General features: G+C 38.5%; 2 protein-coding genes across 2 annotated transcripts in view; both read left to right on the top strand.

Annotated features, from left to right (window-relative positions):
• EEIG2 (EEIG family member 2) overlaps positions 1–1,087 on the top strand; it is a 46,891-nt gene extending 45,804 nt beyond the window's left edge. Inside the window, exon 11 of the mRNA XM_050900571.1 lies at positions 885–1,087. Coding sequence (XP_050756528.1) covers positions 885–891 — 7 coding nt within the window. The 3' untranslated portion in view covers positions 892–1,087. The remainder of the gene's footprint in view (positions 1–884) is intronic.
• Positions 1,088–4,226: 3,139 nt separating this feature from the next.
• PRPF38B (pre-mRNA processing factor 38B) lies at positions 4,227–13,752 on the top strand. Its single transcript, XM_050901126.1, has 6 exons — positions 4,227–4,550; positions 7,953–8,021; positions 8,318–8,469; positions 8,553–8,613; positions 11,188–11,411; positions 11,678–13,752. Exons 1-6 carry the CDS (start codon positions 4,266–4,268, stop codon positions 12,528–12,530), a joined length of 1,644 nt encoding a protein of 547 aa, XP_050757083.1. The 5' UTR covers positions 4,227–4,265; the 3' UTR covers positions 12,531–13,752.
• The last annotated feature ends 5,189 nt before the right edge of the window (positions 13,753–18,941 follow it).

Here is an 18,941-nt window from a genome sequence, read left to right as displayed (position 1 = left end):
AATGGGGAGCTGTCTGTACAATTTTACAATCGTTTTTCTTCTAACAGTGAAGCGCTAACAACAGCGTATGCAAGTAAGGCAGCCTGAGAGTTGCTATTTCACTCAGTTTGGATTGCAAACAGGCTTTAAGTAAGTGTTGTAATATTACTGATCTTTACTTATATAGGAAATTTATTTTAAAGTATGTATAACATCTGGTCAATTATTTTTGTAGGATTTTTTCCCCGACAAGATTTTAAGACCTGCATAACCCAATTTGGCCATATACAGAAACTATGTTTGTAGAGGGAATAATTCCCATTAAATCCCTTTGACTGGTCTAGTACATTGATTTTTACTTTTTAATTAGGTTTTTGCTTTTCAGAAAAGAAAATACATTGTAATTGAAATAAGGGTATGAATACCTTGTGCAAGAAAAAAAAAGATAGGTTGGAGGCTCTTTGTTTTATAACTCAGTTGCTCTTTTTGGCTATTGAGTCATTGTTTAACCTCGAGCTATCATTTAGTACCTATGTCTCAATTAGCCAATCTATAAACTGTGCATAGTATTTTTTTACCTCAGAGAGATATTGTAAAGTTTATTAATAGAAGTCTTTCACTTCCTGGCTTAAAATGCTATAGATTCTGGTATCCTGTAAAATTCTACTCATAATTCAGTATGACAGTCTTAATAACAAAGTATAGGGAAGAACAGTAGTAAAGTTACAGTAGACAGTAAAAGTAAATTCATAATACATTGTGAATTCACACAATTTCCTAATAGTTTGTGACTTCACCCCAAAATGTACCACTGTAAGTAAAAGCTTCAGAATTATCAGGTGTTTAATTCTTCATTATCAAACAATATAATCACAGAATTATCTTTTTTGATTGCTCCATATTAGGTGGTGAAATTGGATGGAGATCCAATCTTTTGAAGAATGGCAACATGAAAAAGATGGAGAGTGCCATTAGCAGTTTTAAGCTGGACAATCTGCTTTGACTCCAGAGTGTCTGATCTTCTTCTTGCTAGAAAAAAGTTTTGAAAAATTCTTCTGATTATTCCCCATGATGTCAAATAAATTTTTTTTATTATTCTCTCACTGAAAAAAAAAAAATTCCTTTGATTTAGTCTGTCTAAAGTTTTTGGGGTGTTTTTCCTTATGCAGTGGTACATCTACTTAACAGTCTCAAGGAATCATAGAATAATTTTATGTTGGAAGGGACCTTTAAAGGTTATCTAGTGCACCTCCCGCTCAAAGGAGGTCCAAGTCGATAATGTTCCTCAGAAACTTCAGTTAAAAGCTATATTTCACATTACAATCTGTAATTTCAAACTGAATATTCAAGTTGTATTCAGTTCAATACGCCCAGAAATTAAGGAGGTTATATTTAGAGAAGCCTGTTACTTCTGTACCATACAGAGAGCAACAAATTATATGACTATACTGGAATGAAAGCATCTCACAGTAGGAAGTCATGAATCAAGCAATCCTAAACTGCTGAAACTTATTTTATGCTTCAGTAATTGGGATGAGAAAGACAACTGTGTGCAATTCCTGTAGTTCCGCTTTAAAGTTGTAATGCATATAATTAAATGTGATAGCCAAAGAAATCTAATGCAGCACTACTGCCAGAAGACACCAGTCCACACGGATATTTGACAGGAAAATACATGCAGCAATACTACTTAATCTATAATTCAAGAGCTAACAACAATTCCTCTCAAACCAGATGCAGAGGATGTTTAGTGACTAAGTACTAGTATCTTTCTCCTCAGCTTTGACTAACAGATTAGGCCTGTTTGAGAAAATTCAGAATTAATTTGTGTGAATGAGAAGTGAGGCTAGGTTTGTACATACAGATTGCCATACTCTTACTTTTTTGTAATTACATATAGTTCCTTGCAGTTTGCAAGTGAAAATCACCTCCTCGTTGATTTTTTTTTTTTTTTTTTTTTTTTTTTTTTTTTTTTTTTTTGCTTTGGCTCTATTCTGTATAAAGACCAGCTGGGATGCCCGAGGGAAGAAAATCTCATTTGGAGCAAATGGATTTAGAGGTTGCAGCTACATCATAGGTTTCAGCATCACCACCAAAGAGGGACTGCGTAAGAAGTACAAAAATGTTATCTTATACAGAGGAAAAACACCGAGGTTTGGAACATATTGACTAAATATTCCAACAGGAAAAGATAAATGCATGAAAACACAATTTGGGTAATATAAATTAAAACAGAAGTACAGGCTGTCTTGAAGTAATTATACAAGACAAATTAAGGAAGTGCTCAAAGAGTCAAGGGTACCCTAAACAACAACAACAACAAAAACACCCAGCTTCAAAGAAAAGTTACTACTCTAGCTAGCTGTCTCCAGAACAAGATTACTTCACTGCTATAAGGACACTTTCTTAGAATTAATTTTGTGGTTAGTTCTTTAATTTCATATGAGGTTGTTAAATGGACATTTACTGCATGAAGATGGTAGAGTTCTGTTATAAGTAATGAAGGTTTTGTGAACCTCTTTGGACATCAGCCGAGATGGGAAGAGGAGGCCAAAAGGAGGCTGGTGAAGTTATTCCTAGAAAAGGGGAGCGAAGAGCCTAGATAGCAGAAGAGGCAGTTTAGAGAAACTGTTAACTGTCAGGGCCCCGATAAGAATGCTTTTCTGCTATAGTACAAGCTCTAAGGTACGTTAAAGGGCCAGAATAACAAAGATGAATTACTGTTTCTCAGGTTTTCGATGTATAATGAAGAGTGAAGATATTCTAATGTTACTTCCAGCAGTATTTATCTCCCTGTTTTTAAATTAAAAATCTAAATTAGTTTTAAATAGCACACATGTACAGATGCTATTTCCATGGATGCTTTCGTAACAACTTCTCTCTGCACCTGCTTCCTGACGTGCTGAGCAATGTGGAGCCCTTCTCTGTGTGTACAACTGAATGTATTTTGTCCCACTGTGCCCAGTTTGCAGTCATTTTGGTGGACTTTCAGTTATTTTTTTTGCACAGTCATTTGATGTTTAGACTCTCTTGGCAAGTCTTCTAAATCGTACATTCAGTCTCCCTTTTGTACTTCAGGTTAAAGCTTGACACCAAAGTACGTAACTAGGTTTTTCTGCTTTTGCAAAAAAGCATGTAATTTAAAACCTGTTGGAAACCTTTGAATAATGAGTTAAATGTAACCTGAAAATTCAAGTTCAATTCATCTATCAGATGTATTTCAGGCAAAACTGGAAGATTTTCTCTTTTCTCTGCTTCCTGCTAGCATTTAAATGTAGACAGTTACTTTCTTACAGCCAGCTGTTTGTTTTCAAATGCATTAACCTCCTTCTGATTGTTCCAAGTCTGTATGCAGTATTACTGATTTCAGAAAGAGGTGCTCAGCTTGAACTTAGCAGCAGGGAATAGTTATTGTTTTCTTGGCATATGACAAGATTCTCAGAAGCTGCTCAGCAATTGCCAGGTCCCGGCCGGAGGAGCGGGCCTCATAGCCAGCGTTAGTTTCAAGTGAAGAGGCTGTGACGTATGCTGGCCGTGCAGCCACCAATACACGCTTCTTCACCCGAGATTCCTGCACGCTGAACAACTCCGTCGTTATTTCTTAGTTTCTCCGCTAACGTGGAGGCAGAAGCAGGCGGCCGGTGCTCACTCCCCTGCTCCTGCTGTGCCCCGGCCTCATTACCGACGACAAGGGTGACCGACGGCACCGATTTCCAAGTTTGCTAAGTTGCTGGCTTAGCATCTCGTGTTACGGTGGCAGCAGCTGTGCCCCGGCACACCGCAGGGTCCCCTCGCTTTCCCCGGCCGGGATCTCCCCGCCGGGAGGGCCCGCGGCCTGGCCGTCAGGCGCCGCCCGTCTCGGGGCAGCCCCGCGGCTGAGGTGGACAACACGACTGCCGGCAGCTCAGAATCGAGAAGGGCAAGCTAGCGGCGGGGCAGCTCTCGCCTCCCCGGCTGTGTGAGGCGGCCGGCTGAGAGGAAGAGGAGGAGGAGGAGAAGGAGGAAGCATGCGGCCGCGCCGCGGGAAGGGGCCGAGCCCCCGGGGGAGGGGGCGCCTCAGCCTCTTCCCCTTCTCTCCCGCCCCCGCCGTGCGCCGCCGCGCTCCCCCGCGAGGATTGGTCGGCTCGGCCCCGGAAGGCGAAGCCGTCACTTCCGCGGAGTCCGCCATCTTGTCAGCAGTTGGCGGAGGCAGCGCCCGGCCCGGCAGCCCGCGCTCTGGTGTGGCGCGGCCGCTCGTCCGCCTTGCAGGCCGCGTGCTGCCGCCCCGCTCCGGGCCCTGAGCCGCCATGGCCAACAACAGCCCCGCTGTCGGCGCCGGGAACTGCCAGGGGCAGCAGGCGGCCCAGCACCAACCTGGCGCCGTCCCGCCGGCCCAGCAGCAGCTGCAGAGCGGAGCCCCCAAGCCGGCGGCCTCAGGCAAACAGGGCAACGTGCTGCCGCTGTGGGGGAATGAGAAGACCATGAACCTGAACCCCATGATCCTCACCAACATCCTCTCGTCACCCTACTTCAAGGTGCAGCTCTATGAGCTCAAGACTTACCATGAAGTGGTGGACGAGATCTACTTCAAGGTGAGCCTGCGGGCCGCGCCCTGGGCACCGCGGACTCCTCGGGGCTGTGCTGGCGCCTGGCCCGAGCCTCCCTGTGGCAGGGGTTTTTGAAGGGGGAAGGCTTTGATTGCGGCCTGTGGATTCTCGCTCTTGCCTTCCTGCCCCTTATCTTGCGGTAAGGGATGGGAGCAGATCTCTTTTTTATTGCTTAATTGGGGGAATCCGAGCTGCTGCCTTCTCTCTCTTACAAAAGAAGTGTGTTTTGTGTCGGATTTGGAATTACGGAGTTGCAAGTTAGTTTTGAAGTGGGCAGTGTGAGCCAGGGCAGTGGGGATGAAATGGCCGTCTAAGGACAGCGCTCTCAGTTGGCGAGAGTGGGGAGGGGACCCGATCTGCATGCCACTTCTAGAGACAAGCACTCCCCGCAGCCTAGGAGTTGCCGACAACGCCATATAACTGCGCAAAAGGTATGGTGGTGACTGTAGGTGGTTTCAACGGGAGTTTGCATGTGGCCTTCTTCCTCGGTTAGAGGTTAGGATCCCCCGCTCCAAACCCAATCAAGAACTAGTTCATTTTAGTGCTTCTCTTGGCGTTAGGTAGGATGTGCTGGGGAGATAACTGAACTGTATCAGTGCACCCATGTCTCAGTTCTTGTTTTGTTAGCAGGATTGAATCAGTTTTGCAGCGAGGCTTCCATCAAGCCAGTCTCCCAGGTAGAGGTATGCATAATTAATGCTCATCAACACAGCCACATTCTTTGTTCTGATAATGAGAGCAAAACTTAGATAATTCAGGCTGCTGTCTTCAGTCAGCTGTACTGTGGTGGTTATTGAGATATTTTTCTCAGGTGAATTGATTCTACTTCATAATGTTACTGTGTCAGTTAGTAGGTTTCAGTATACTTTGAAATAAAAAAAAAAAGGTAGCCTTTTTGTCTCACTTAACCAGGGCAAGTCAAGTTACTTAGGACACTATGATCATGAAAAACAACTCCACAGAAGTATTTTGAGATTTTTGGCATTGTTTGCACTTATGAAGACAGTGCTACTGTTTTTCCTCTTAATGACAGCACTTCTCTGCTTGCACTCTGTCATTTGGAGTGGACTACTTAATTCTCCTAATACTTAGAGTAACATAGATTGCAGACAAAGGGTTTTTTTCGGTTAATTTACCACTTGCTGCATATGAGATAGAACTAATTCATTCTGACGATCAGAATGGAAAGCAGCAAAGTTTATTTTTGCAACTGATGACAAGAGCTGAAAAATTTATAAAAGAAACATATTTTCAGAAAATTTGAGAGCTTAGTGTATTTTACATGGACCCTTTCAGATGTAGTAAAAAAATATTTGATGTGATTCATCTTCTAAGTATTGGTAGAGCTCGCCTGCGGTAGGTCGAGTAGTTCATTTGCTTGTCTCAGTGTTTCATTCCGTAAGTGGCTTAAATTGGGGAAGAATTTTGACATACCATTAAATATCCGCTTATTAATCCAATGTAAATAAAGTTTGTTTACTGAACTTGATGGTTATTCTGACTCAAAACTGCATGCTAAATAAAGAGAAAACTCAGCCCCTTACTTACTCATGAGTAATAGATGCAAGGGAGAACATAACCTGATGGTTAAGGTACTTCATTGATACTCAGAAGATTTGAATTCTGTTCATGTTTTAAGATTCCTGAAAAATGGCTTGCCCTTTTTTTTTTTTTTTTTTTTTTTAATGAGTGCAATATCCACCATAGCAGGTGTATTTTCGACTGTATTTGGCTTTGGGAACCAAACTAGGTGGCTCATTTAAAAAATTTAAGAATGCTGCGTGCTGGATTCTCAGGAAAGATGATCTTAAGTCACACAGGCAGCTAGCGATAGGGACCGTCTTTGAAGATATGGATTCTGTCTTGATATTTTAATTAATTCACTAGTAGTTTTGGTCTCCTGTTTCAGTTCTGTATCTGCAAAGTGTATGACTTCCTCTTTCTTTATCCCTCATCTTAGCACCATGTGCATGTCGTCAACTTCATTTAATCTGTATATTTCCAACAAGTTAAGCATATGCAGCAGTCTTTGTAGGATCAAAACTTTAAATATTCTTTTTTGAAATGAGTATTGTTTTCAGGGCTTTGGTTTTTTTTTATTGATACCTGTCAAAACCAGCATGTTTATATTGATTGTGGCCAATAAATGTAACTGTAATTAAAAAAATTGAAGACTACCATTGTGATAGTGTCATACTCGATCCTTTGACTAAAGAATACTTTTTGTTTCCTGTGAGAGGCAAAACCGTAAATAATTGGAAGGATGTGCAGTATTATTTATGTAGTATTTGTGAACTTCTCATATGATGCTAATAATACAGGAAGTCATAGTGGATTTTGAATTCTACGGTATTGGCATCTCTCATCTTTCCTATTTGGATAAGACAGCAACTGTAAAAAAAACAGTTCAGCAACTTAAGCTGTTAGTATGTCTCTGATTTCATGTGATTGTGTACCTAATTAGTTTTGTTTCATGTATTGTTAAAGAATTTTAATTTGTGAACTATGGTACAACCTGGCCACAAAGTCTTATCCCCAATCCATTGTAACACCATTGTATCTTTTTTGTCTTGCCTTTTTTTTTAAGTTGACGTGTTTAGGAAATATACTTGTTTATTGAGCCAGACGTTACTTCTCTGAATTTCACAATTTCAAATGTAGCTTCGGCAGTTTTATGGTTCTTAACTTGTTTATGACTTATTGTCCAATTTAAGGAATGGTGTTGGTTAACTATGTTCATGCACTCAATGCATTTCAAAAGATTTGAATTAGGCAAGCTTTACTCATTAGTACTTAGGAACCATTTTATCTAAGAACATCACTGCAGTCTGCAAGAAAAGACACTGGCTTTTTAGATTAAAATACTACACTTTATAGACATCTTTCTTTTGTGCTAATTGTAGGTGATACTCAAAAGAAATCCCTAGCTAAGCTCACTGCATAAATGAGATTTATGAATACGAGACTGTAGATTTTGACTTCTGTAGCTGTCATCAGCAGGTATCACTAAACTTGTTAAGAGACAGTTTAAATAAAGGTAATTGTTTAGTCAGCATGGAAAATAGTAGTGATGGGGTTTAGTCATAAAGTATTTGAAAGTACGTGGAGTCTAGAATAAGCATGGATGCTTGCTTTGGTGGTGTTTTTTTTAAACTTCATGATTTTGGCTATAATTTCTTAATGTGGTAATTAAAAAAGCCAAATGCTTTGCTTTAATGACAAAGCAGACTTGATCTTGAATTTGGTAGGAGAAGACAAGCTATTTTAAGATTGATTTAGGATATCCATTGTGTAAATTAGGTTTGTATAGGCAGCTAAACATGATGGAGGTTGTAATTGTAATTTTCTTTCTTTCTTTCTTTCCTCCCCCCCGCCCTACTCTTTCAGGTTACACACGTTGAACCATGGGAAAAGGGGAGCAGAAAAACAGCAGGCCAGACAGGGATGTGTGGAGGGGTAAGTAGAAGTACGTGCCTTCTTAAATTTTTCTGTCTGGTAAATAAATTTCCCAAGCATAGCTAAAACTTGCTTGTATGTTGGCTCAGTCCCTAGATGTAAAAGTATTTATTACAAAGAGTTGATATATTCTCCTTGTTTCTGAAGCTGTGGATGCAAGTAGCATTACTTTTTCCACATAGCTCTGTTTGTAGATTTAGATTTTATCCTGTGTTAGTTCTCATATTCTTTTGTGGATTTGGGATAATGTCTTTGTGACTTCCTGCATTGTCACCTAACTTTTTTTCTTTTGAAAGGTGCGTGGTGTTGGAACTGGAGGAATTGTGTCTACTGCCTTTTGTCTGCTTTACAAATTATTTACACTGAAACTCACTCGTAAGCAAGTGATGGGCCTTATAACTCATACAGACTCTCCATATATTAGGGCTCTTGGATTTATGTATATTAGGTAAGTATCAATATAATCAACTAATGACTAATTTAATATACAGAAAGCTGTATTAAAATTTTACATTCTTTTTGTACTTAAAGGTACACACAGCCACCTACAGATCTATGGGACTGGTTTGAATCCTTTCTTGATGATGAAGAGGTATGTCGGCGAGGGTAATAATTTGTTTTCTTTTGTTTCTTTTCATGTTACTACTTTAGGTTTAAACACTGATTGATAAGGTTTTCTGTAGTTTGAATATTGCAATGTTATGTTCTTGTAATTTCATTAATTAGTGCAGGAAGCAGGTCTGAGCTGGGACTTGGGTCATTTTTCTTAGATTTCAAAGATTTAACAGAATTTTCCATTAGGTAGCATGTTACTGTGTCAAATATTACAAAGCCATGTGAAACAGGTTTATTAAATCAGCATGCAGACAGCAGGCTGTGTGAGTGCGGCTTCTGTGCGGTTTTTAGAAAAAGAATTATGTTTAAGCAAGGTATAGTAAGTCCTGAGTGCTAAATTTGTATTTTGCATTTATTACTGGGACAGGGGGAATTGGTGCTTACATAGAAGAGTGGGAAGTATATAGTAGAAACCGACATTCACCTTGAAAAATATTACCAAAAATCTCTGTGGTTATTATTCATGTCCTGGAATAACTAAACCCAGGATTTCTTCAGAGGAGAAACAAACAGCCTAATCACTACATAAGGTGGCATTGTTTCTAGTAACCTTAACGTCTTTGCTAACGGGGCAAAAAAAGAAGCATGAGTTGCTAACTGAAGAAGTTCCGTGAAGAGGCTGCATTATTATGCAGTCAGATAGGAGAATACCTTTGGTACCATAGTCCTGATTTACTGTCTGGAGGAACGGAGTAGGAGCTGGTGGGTGAGGTTTCTCGGTCTATGAAGTTGAATATACAGTTTGCTACATACTGTTGCAATTTGTATTTATTGAGCAGGTTTTAAATTACATCCTAGATTTAAGAATGGAACAGGAAGGATCACTTGCCCTCTTCAGTGTGACAGTAGGCATCTACTTCAAGAAATTTCAAATGTTGTAGTTGCAAACAATGTCCGAATACTTGTATTAGAAATAGTGTTAATTATACCTGTATCTGACTGCAATGCAGTGTATTTATTTTAAACAGCTTCTTTCATACTAAGTATCAAAAACACTGTGCAAAGGAAACAGCTGTTATTTCAGGTAAACCTGTGTTACTGTATGTTTGTAACAAAAATCAAAACCAATTTAAATCTTGATTGCATTGCTGTGATACCCTCCTTCTCCCCCAGGTGGTGCTAGTTAATATGAACTCTTCTCTGCAATGTTGCATTGTAATTTATGAGGAGGATTGGGGTGGCTTCATTTTCAGGGTCCCACAAACAACTTGATTCCCAGGACAATAAAGCAATCACAAGTGCAATTCATTGTGCAGGTCTTAACTGGTTCATTACTCAAAGCAGCTTTTTTAGTTTATACATTTCAGTTCTTGCAGATATTGGTTATCAGCATATATTTGTCTGTTGTTGTTTAAAATCTCCCAATATACTTTTGGCATTGGTGTTTCTTTCCCAGCTGCTTTCAGTAACTTTGTGTTATGTAGGAAAAAGTGCTTGGGGCTGCTTGTCTTAAGTTTCTTACCAATCCTGGTCAAGCTCAATAGGATGAAGCAAATTTATATATATGGAATTATTTAAACCTACAGGATTTTTTTTTTCCTCCAGTTCTTAAATATGTGGAAGCAGTTCATCTTTTGTCATGCTGCTGTGAAAAACTTCCCAGGATACAGAGTTACTTTTCAAAATGCTTCTTATGTTTATTTTGTTTAACTGTACGTACTCTCCAGGTGCTACGTTTAACTCCTTTTTTTCTTCTTTAGATCTCTGCAGCGATTATATTTGGAAAAACTGTATATCTGAACACTTAAATGTGTGTGAGTGCAAGCAGTTTTACATTTAGATTTTCTCTTCCTGTTTAGATAACAAATCTCACTTTCCTTGTGTGCTTGCACTATAGGTTTGGGACTGACAATAGCTGACTAACATGTCCTGAGCTGTGAGAGGGCATAGCAAGAAGGCCTTCATGCGGTAATGACCCTTTTCAGAGACAATGGTCATCATGGATTATGCGTTTCCAATTATTTGTTCATTTATTTATTTTTTTACATATTTCTAAATTAGAAACCTCACTGCTTCATGGCAGTTGGTTTGCTATTGCTTCCAATTCTGTTAGGATGCCATTTTGTACTAGAGGTTTTTCTATGATCATTTTTAGATAGGCAATGATGTAGTTCATAAATGATTTAGGCCACAGGGTTGGGTATGATGGTACGCAGTTGTACATCCACAAAATGGAGTATTAAATGTAGTTTGAGAGGACTTCTCAACTTTGTGGCATTTAAATAAAATACAAGATCATACCATATAACCAGACTGTGTAAGGGGATTTCGTGTTAATCTCTTCATCGACAGTCCCTTACCATCCAGATGGCTGCAGGATTAGTGTGTGCCTGCATGCATATATATTAAGTCCCATTCCCTATCTGTAACGTCCTGCTAAATCCAAAGGGTGCAGAGTTTGAATTTTTCTAAGGAAATGTATTAGAATATGAGACAAGTAAACTTTCATAATCATGAGACTTCAAGAGGGCAGTAATGTAGCAGCATTTTTTTTTTAAATCAGTAAAGAATATTTTTGACCATTAGGATATTTTTTGCTTGTATTTTGTAGGACCTGGATGTGAAGGCAGGTGGGGGTTGTGTTATGACCATCGGGGAGATGCTTCGTTCCTTCCTCACTAAGCTTGAATGGTTTTCCACGTTGTTTCCAAGAATTCCTGTGCCAGTCCAGAAAACCATTGACCAGCAAATTAAAAGCAGACCTAGAAAAATCAAGAAAGATGGCAAGGAGGGAATGGAAGAAATAGACCGGCATGCAGAACGTAGACGTTCAAGGTCATATACACGTTATTTTGAAAATGAATGTTGAAAGTTCAATATTGAACTACTTACTACGAGAAACGTGTCGTCTTTTCACTGAGATAGGTTTTAAGGCAACAGGCAAAACAGTTTATGGATGCTAATGGATTAAAATAATCAGATAGTATTTGGTATTTAAGATTAAATATAGACTGTGTACGTAAAGTATAAATTGGAAAGTAAAGAGGGACCCTTAGCTTTAAAAGGCTGTGTTTCATATTGAATATCTTTTATTTTAAAAGGTCTCCAAGACGATCCATCAGTCCCAGGAGGTCTCCCAGAAGATCCAGAAGCAGAAGTCATCATCGGGAAGGCCACGGATCATCTAGTTTTGATAGAGAACTAGAAAGAGAAAGAGAACGGCAGAGATTAGAACGTGAAGCTAAGGAGAGAGAAAAAGAAAGGCGGAGATCTCGAAGTACTGATCGCGCACTGGAACGGAGGCGAAGCAGAAGCAGGGACAGATACAGAAGCCGTAGTCGAAGTCGTGACAGGAAAGGAGATAGAAGAGACAGGGATAGGGAGCGAGAGAAAGAAAATGAACGGAGCCGGAAAAAAGAGAGAGATTATGATAAGGAAAGAGGTAGTGAGAGGGAAAAAGATCGATCTAGAGAAAGATCAAAAGAAAGGAAAAGTAAGGGTGATATAGAAGAGAGAAGACACAAGGATGACAAGGATGACAAGAAACACCGGGATGACAAGAGGGATTCCAAAAAAGAGAGAAAACATAGTAGAAGTCGAAGCCGGGAAAGAAGGCATAGGAGTAGGAGCCGAAGTAAGAACACAGGTAAGCGCAGCAGAAGCAGGAGCAAAGAGAAGTCAAGTAAACATAAAAATGAAAGTAAAGAGAAATCAAATAAACGAAGTAGAAGCAGAAGCAGAGGAAGAACAGATAGTGTTGAGAAGTCCAGAAAACGAGACCAGAGTCCCAGCAAAGAAAAATCTAGAAAGCGTAGCAGAAGCAAAGAACGTTCCCACAAACATGATCACAGTGATAGCAAGGACCATTCAGACAAACACGATCGTCGAAGGAGCCAAAGTACGGAGCGAGAGAGCCAAGAAAAGCAACATAAAAACAAAGATGAGACTGTGTGAACTCTTTCAGAAGTGGATCACATTGAATCCTATAAATGTTTGATTAAATCCTGCTTATTTTTTCTTAAAAGTTGAGATTGTGCAGTAGTTGATGAGCACTCTTCTCCAACCTCTCTCTAGGCTGCAGATTGTCATTTCCTATTTTGGGTAGGGAAGTGCCTTTGTAAACCCATTCAATGCATTGACGGTTTCAAACCATTTGTTTAGTTTAATTCGTAATGCAGAGATTGTTCTTGCATTTTTATTGTTCAGATGTTTCTGAAATGTACAGTCTGTACATATGTCCTGAAAATGTTTTAATTCCTTTGGCATGGTTGCCATGTTGGTTAAATTTGTATGAGGCAATAAACTGCCACTAATTCTACTTGCATTTTGTAGACGTGGAATCATGGTTTGTATCCTGAAGTTAGCATGGCTGTGCTTTACATAATAGTATGGCTTTTAGGGATGGATCTGGAATGTGTATTATAGCTGAGATATTTATGAGCATACAATGTACATTGAGGGCTGCAGATTTAGAACTAACGTTTATGTCCACTGTACCTGCTGTTTTTTCAAAAGCTTTTAAAATGTATTATGTTGTTGATCACCACTGGTGTTAAATTGAGAGTGGACTTTCAAGGAGATAGTGGTTTTGATGCAAAGATTTAGATTATGTTGGGGCTTGTTTAGTAATTCTTTAGAAAGGCTACCTCAAGCGGACACTGTAAAGGTTGACGGATGAGTACCGTAGCCATCTACGCGTTTTATTTGTTTGAAAAAAAAATCCATATAAGCCTCTTTTCTTTTTTTTTTTAAACACATTTATCCATTTGTGGTCTTTTAATGTTTTTAATCAGCAGCTGCACTCTCATTTATCATAATCCTGGGCTAATAAAGGCATTTAAGATGGGAAGAGGGAGGTAGGAAGAAGAAAATTATTACAAAGGATTTCAGTTTCAAGCTTCCAAAGCATTTTTATAAGTGTAAACATTTAAAATAAGAATTACTTGATAGTGTCCTTTTTTAAGTCATATTTTCTACAAATAGTAAGGATTGCAGTTTGTGCTGAACATTTCATCTGGCAGATTTTTTTTTTTAAACAGGTTGTTAGAAGCAAAAACCAAAATGCATTATAGAAAAAAATCATTTGAAGTCCAAGTCTATTGATAGATTATTCTGATGACTTGTATACTAAGTGAGGAGAACCATCTGGAATAAACTCTCAATTAATTCCTTTGTATTGGGTGTCAGCTTTTCCCTGCATGTTCATTGCCAGTTGAAGAGTGTTTGGGTTCCTTGACGTTTCATTTTCAGACTAAGTGACACTTTGCATGAATAAGGATTTTATGTAATAAGTACCTTAAAAGGAAGATGTAGCTAACAAAGAAATGCAGCAGCCCAAAAATAGGAAGAACATTGTGTGACTCATTCATGATCATGAAGTGACCTGAAGGTAGAAATAAATTTTGTGCCTTTTTTGCTTCTGTGTGATGCAAGTCATCTAGGCATGATATTTAAATATTAGGATTTTTTTTTTAAACCTCTAGGAGAAAACAAACTGCTTCAATTTCTAACAACACACTTCATTCCATAGTATTCAAAGAAGCAAAAATAACAAACTCAGTTTTTTCTTCCTCCCTGCTCTTATTTATTGTTTTCTGAATTGTTAGTCTTTCCTTTGTCACTGTGATCCTTAGTATTCGGACATCTGTTAATACTGAGGTTGTTCAGGTATTGTCTGCGTACATTTTTGTTACCCGATTTTAAATTGGAGCTTGAAACAAAGTTTAAGCTTCAACAAGTTCATTCCATTGCAGTGTAAAACTAAAATACTGAGCTCTCATTTAATATGGGAGGAGAAAAACTGTATTGGCCATTTAAGAGAGACCCTGGCTAGTAGATTTAGAACTGTCTTTGCAGTCTGCCAGCAGACTGCATGGATTCTGTCAAAACAATGAGGACAACTTTAATTTACCTTATTTGCCACTAGAAGGCTTCTTTTGGCCTTGTTAGTTTTTAACCTTCAGCCTATGAGTTTCTGAAACAAGTATATTCTTGGGCAGAGAGGCTGCAAGGCCAGTGTTCTGTCAGGGAAAAATGGATTACTGATTTCCAATTGTTCCTTCTGGGCTCCTCCTCCACTGCCATTGTTGGGAAATACGGTGAAAGAATGGTTTATTTGCAGGCAAAATCCAGGTATTTGAGAAACAATCTTTGACCTGAAAGTGGAGAGGACCACCTTATTACAATGAAGATAGTGAAGATTTTGATACAGCTTGTGCAAAGACTAGCCCGTGCCATTATCTCTAACAAGTGCAGTAATTTGAGGACTTTGCTTTTATTTTTCAAGAAATAGTCCTTTCTGACTTTTGGATTTAATTTGATCCACATCATGTACTTGAGCTAGCAGTGTAACGAATAGCACAATATTCATGACTGACCAAGACCCATGAAAACGATTTAAACCAAGACACCTGTCTTAAGTTATCATTGGGATTTAGTATCTTGCAGCTCTTGGGTTTGGATCCAGGGACTCTAATTCCTTTTTGTCTTTCTTATGCCATTTTATTTCATGTGATCTTCCTTGAAACCAGAAGGAACAGATCCACAGAACTACAAAGCAGCTCTGATCAGAAACAGTGAGGTCAGTGGAGTCTCCAGTGCTGACTGGTCTGATGCAGTTGCTAGCAGTGCAGTTGCAGTGGGCGTTTGGCTCAGGGTCATTAGAAGAAAATTTCTGCCAATTTTAATTGGAGATATTGTGAGAGTTTTCCCAGGAGGCATGGTTGCAGAGCTTCTGTCTGACAGAGTCTGTGCAGTTACTCTTCAGTTCTTGGAGTAAAAGCGTGACAAACCAGGCACTATGAACCTGAAGTTTCCACAGTATGCCACGTGTCCGTAGTTACCTAGCTTGGATAGTCATTCCTCTTGAAGCCTAATTTGTCTTTGAGATTTCCTGTGGCTCCAATGATAAGTACTTATCTGGACCAATAATACTAATTTGAGAAATACACCTCTACTTTGTTTTTACTTTTTTTTCTTTTGAAGATACTACTCAATTAATTGAACAGTATTTCAGATCTTAGGAAGTAGCAAACCAGCATTCTTTTATTTTAAGGCAGGGTCAAGGCTTTGGTCCCAGAGATTGACATCTACCTGCTGCCACATAACTATGCAGGTAATTAGTGTCAGTACAAAAGGACTTGCATGTATCTGACTTTTAAACATAACAGGAGTGGTATTTTGATTATTTGTATTGAAAAAGGTAACTTGAATGGCAGAGCAATTTATCCGATTACGTTGGGGCGTACTTAGTACACCATGCATACCCATGTTTTTTATACTTTCATTTATATGTTGATGAAGAAACGTGAATGAGCTCATACTTCTAGTATTTACAGCTGAATATTACTGTACTGACTCAAAGTATACAAATAGCCAGGATCTCTTAAGGGGAACCTGAAAGAATTAGATGAAAGCCATTTACTGGCTTTGGTAGATGTTTGAGCCCTTTCTGCGCTGCTATGAAGTACACATAACTTCACCTATAGAAGACGTCCACCAGCTGTTAAGCAGGGTAAAACAGCATTTAAATGCCACTCTTGAGGTTTGCAATGTAGTTGCCATTGTAGGTCTTTTTTTTTTTTTCTCTTTTTTCTTTTTTTTTTAATTCTCTTCCCCAACAATAGTTGGATGTGGGAGAACACTTCTTAAATCTCAGCAATTTTGGCTCAAATCTGAAACCAACTGAAGGATGGATTTTTGCCAGTTTCTGTACTGGACTGAAAGCAGCCTAAGTAAGTTGTGAGCTATTACTTCTGTGTCAAATACAATTACAAATAATTTGTATGTGGAACAATACGTACAGATTTTTTTGCAAGTGTTCATCTTTGTATAATTGCAATTAATACATCTTTTAAATTATTCAATTGAAATTTTTTAAGTAAGCATTAATGAAGGCATCTATCATGAAATAACCTAGGTGTTTTTAATCACCTAATTTGTTAGTATAAGCCATTTCACAAATATTGTTCTGAAAGCATTCATTTTACTTAGCATACCAATATGCTGCCTATCTCTGGGTCTTCAACAGGACTTGATTCTCAAGTTTTTCTTCTTTTAAGAGGTTTGTGGGGTTGGGTTGCTTGGGTTTTGTTTTTTTTTGTTATTTTGGGGTTTATTTGGGTTTTTTTGGTTGGTTGCTTTTTTGCTTCATGGAGACCAGAGCTTCATAGTAGTAGATGGTATAGAAACTAAGTCTATGAAAACACTACATCCAATTGTCCTTTCCTGTGATCTTAAAACAAGTCAGCGTGACCCAAAAAAAGCATTTGCCTCAATCTGGAGAGAACCTGAAACTAACCCCCACTAAAGTTTTTTAATCATCTCTGTGAGTGCCACTGATGCTTCACATATCAGCAGTGTTACTTATTATTAGACAATGTCTAATGTCTGAGTAACAATGCCTGCAACATATACACGGCAACAGTAGGAGGTGTGGATCTGGCTCAGTTTGGTTGTGTTGCTTTTCCTCCCTGTTTTGGTAAATTGTCTACATCTTCTAACTGCTTTTTTTGAGCTGAATCAGTGTGGTTTTTCTTGGAATCTTGACCCCTCTTCAGCTTTTTGCTTTGTCTTTTTTTTTTTTTTTTTAAACAGACATGCAAATAGTATGTTCTGTTAGAATTACACTTCTCATTTTCAATCATGAAAATGAGAGGAGCTGATGAAAATAGTCCTACAGCATTGTCAAGGTTGTAGTGTGTAATTTTGAGATGTCAATGTCTATATGCCAGGAAGAATGGAGAAAAAATACACCAACAGTTTATAATTGCTTAAAATACATTAGAGTTACTGTTAGAGCACAGAAATATCAGAATTGTTTATATGAAAATAAGAAAGCTGTGGCTTCAATTTGATTCCAAAAGAAACTGATTGCTTTAGACCTCTGAAAATCCAGTTAATAGCCACCTGGTTAAACACTTAGGCTTTGGTGACGGTGTTTGACAATGATGACTGCAAAGGAAAAATATTTAAATAAAACCCTCAAGGAAGAAAGTTGTGAACAATACTTATTTTTACATTCTTAATTTTTTTTTTCCAAATTAAATGAGAAATAAACCCAACTTTTAATTAAGTAATCCAGGGCAATTTTAACTAATGTTTCCTAAAGAAAGACTTGTTTGACAGTGAATAAATGCAGATGATGTTCTAAGAAGCAACATGTAATTCTTGGGCCATCTACAATCAATTTACTGAAGAGTGAGAGTCCCATGAGATTATTTTGTGCAAGTGATCGGAAGTAGTGACTGAGATACCCAGTACAACCATGTTCTGTGAAGAAAGGAAACTTTCAGAATGCATGGTGTCTATTTTTATAAGCTGAAAATAGTGTTAAAAACCCTGTTGCCTTTGGTAACCTTTATACATAAGCTTCTGAAGACTGTTGTTGTAAGATATCTTTGAGTAATTGTTTTACTTTCTATGTGTATGTAGAACCCCTAAACTTGAACTTTGCTTTCTATGTTGGCTGAAAAAGTAACCACTGTGGAGTATGAGAAAAGGTTCTGCCTTTTCTGAAAAATGGGAAATTAAAATTTTGGTAATAACTGTCAGTTCTTCATTAGCCACAAAGCAAAACAAGTCAGCTGATGTGAAGAGGACATTATGTTTACCCTCATGAGTCACCTCTCAAAATTGTAAAGGAAGAAACTTTTTTTGAAATTTAAATTAAAATGAAATAGCCTTAGAATACTTGATTAAGCCTCAAGCTACTTTTAATTGAGTGCACCTAAACTGCTGCTTTTTTTTTAAGGAGTTAAATTTCACTCTCTTATTCTTTATTTCAGCCTTTACTATTTCATTGATACATTAGGTCTAGAACACACCTGCTGATTAATAACTGTCTTGGAAGAGCTTTTAAAACTGATTGCTTTACAGGGAAAATTACAGTTCAAGATTACGGAGATCTCTATCAGTGTCCATCTGCATTTTAAAAATTATCTCATCAGTTGGGGCTCAAATTTGATGTCCTGGATTAGATCTCAGATATGGCTAGCTGTTCAGCTTCCCTCCTCCCAGTCCTCAAGCGGCTGTGACTGTTGCCGTTAAGCACAGATGTCATCCTTCCAGCTTCAGGGAAAGAAAGACTGAGAAGAGCATTTAGGGAGAATGGTGTTATCAACAACCTTAACATCCAGGATAGCTGTAGGAGAACAGCAGCAAAGAGGAGATGATCAACCTTGAGGGGGAAAAAAAAGTCAGCAGTGACTTCTTGCCATCCTTTTGAGACAAGGGCAGTAAATAGTCCAGAACACCAGCACTTTTGTTGGAGAATGAGCAATTTTAGCTAGCAGACAGAGAAAGCAAATGAGTGTTGAAGAGTATCTTGATCTGTTTGGATGTTGAGGGCTTTTCTGAGGAACTATA

This window comes from Gymnogyps californianus, chromosome 8, assembly GCF_018139145.2.
Source record: "Gymnogyps californianus isolate 813 chromosome 8, ASM1813914v2, whole genome shotgun sequence".
Taxonomy (NCBI): domain Eukaryota; kingdom Metazoa; phylum Chordata; class Aves; order Accipitriformes; family Cathartidae; genus Gymnogyps; species Gymnogyps californianus.
Note: the sequence above shows the minus strand (reverse complement) of the source record. Positions and strands in the feature narration are given on the sequence as shown.

Coding starts and splice junctions, on each gene's coding strand:
- PRPF38B (XM_050901126.1), top strand. CDS start 4,266: ATGGCCAACAACAGCCCCGCTGTCGGCGCCGGGAACTGCCAGGGGCAG. Junction 8,614..11,187: donor CCTTTCTTGATGATGAAGAG/GTATGTCGGCGA, acceptor TGTATTTTGTAG/GACCTGGATGTGAAGGCAGG. Junction 11,412..11,677: donor GCAGAACGTAGACGTTCAAG/GTCATATACACG, acceptor TTATTTTAAAAG/GTCTCCAAGACGATCCATCA.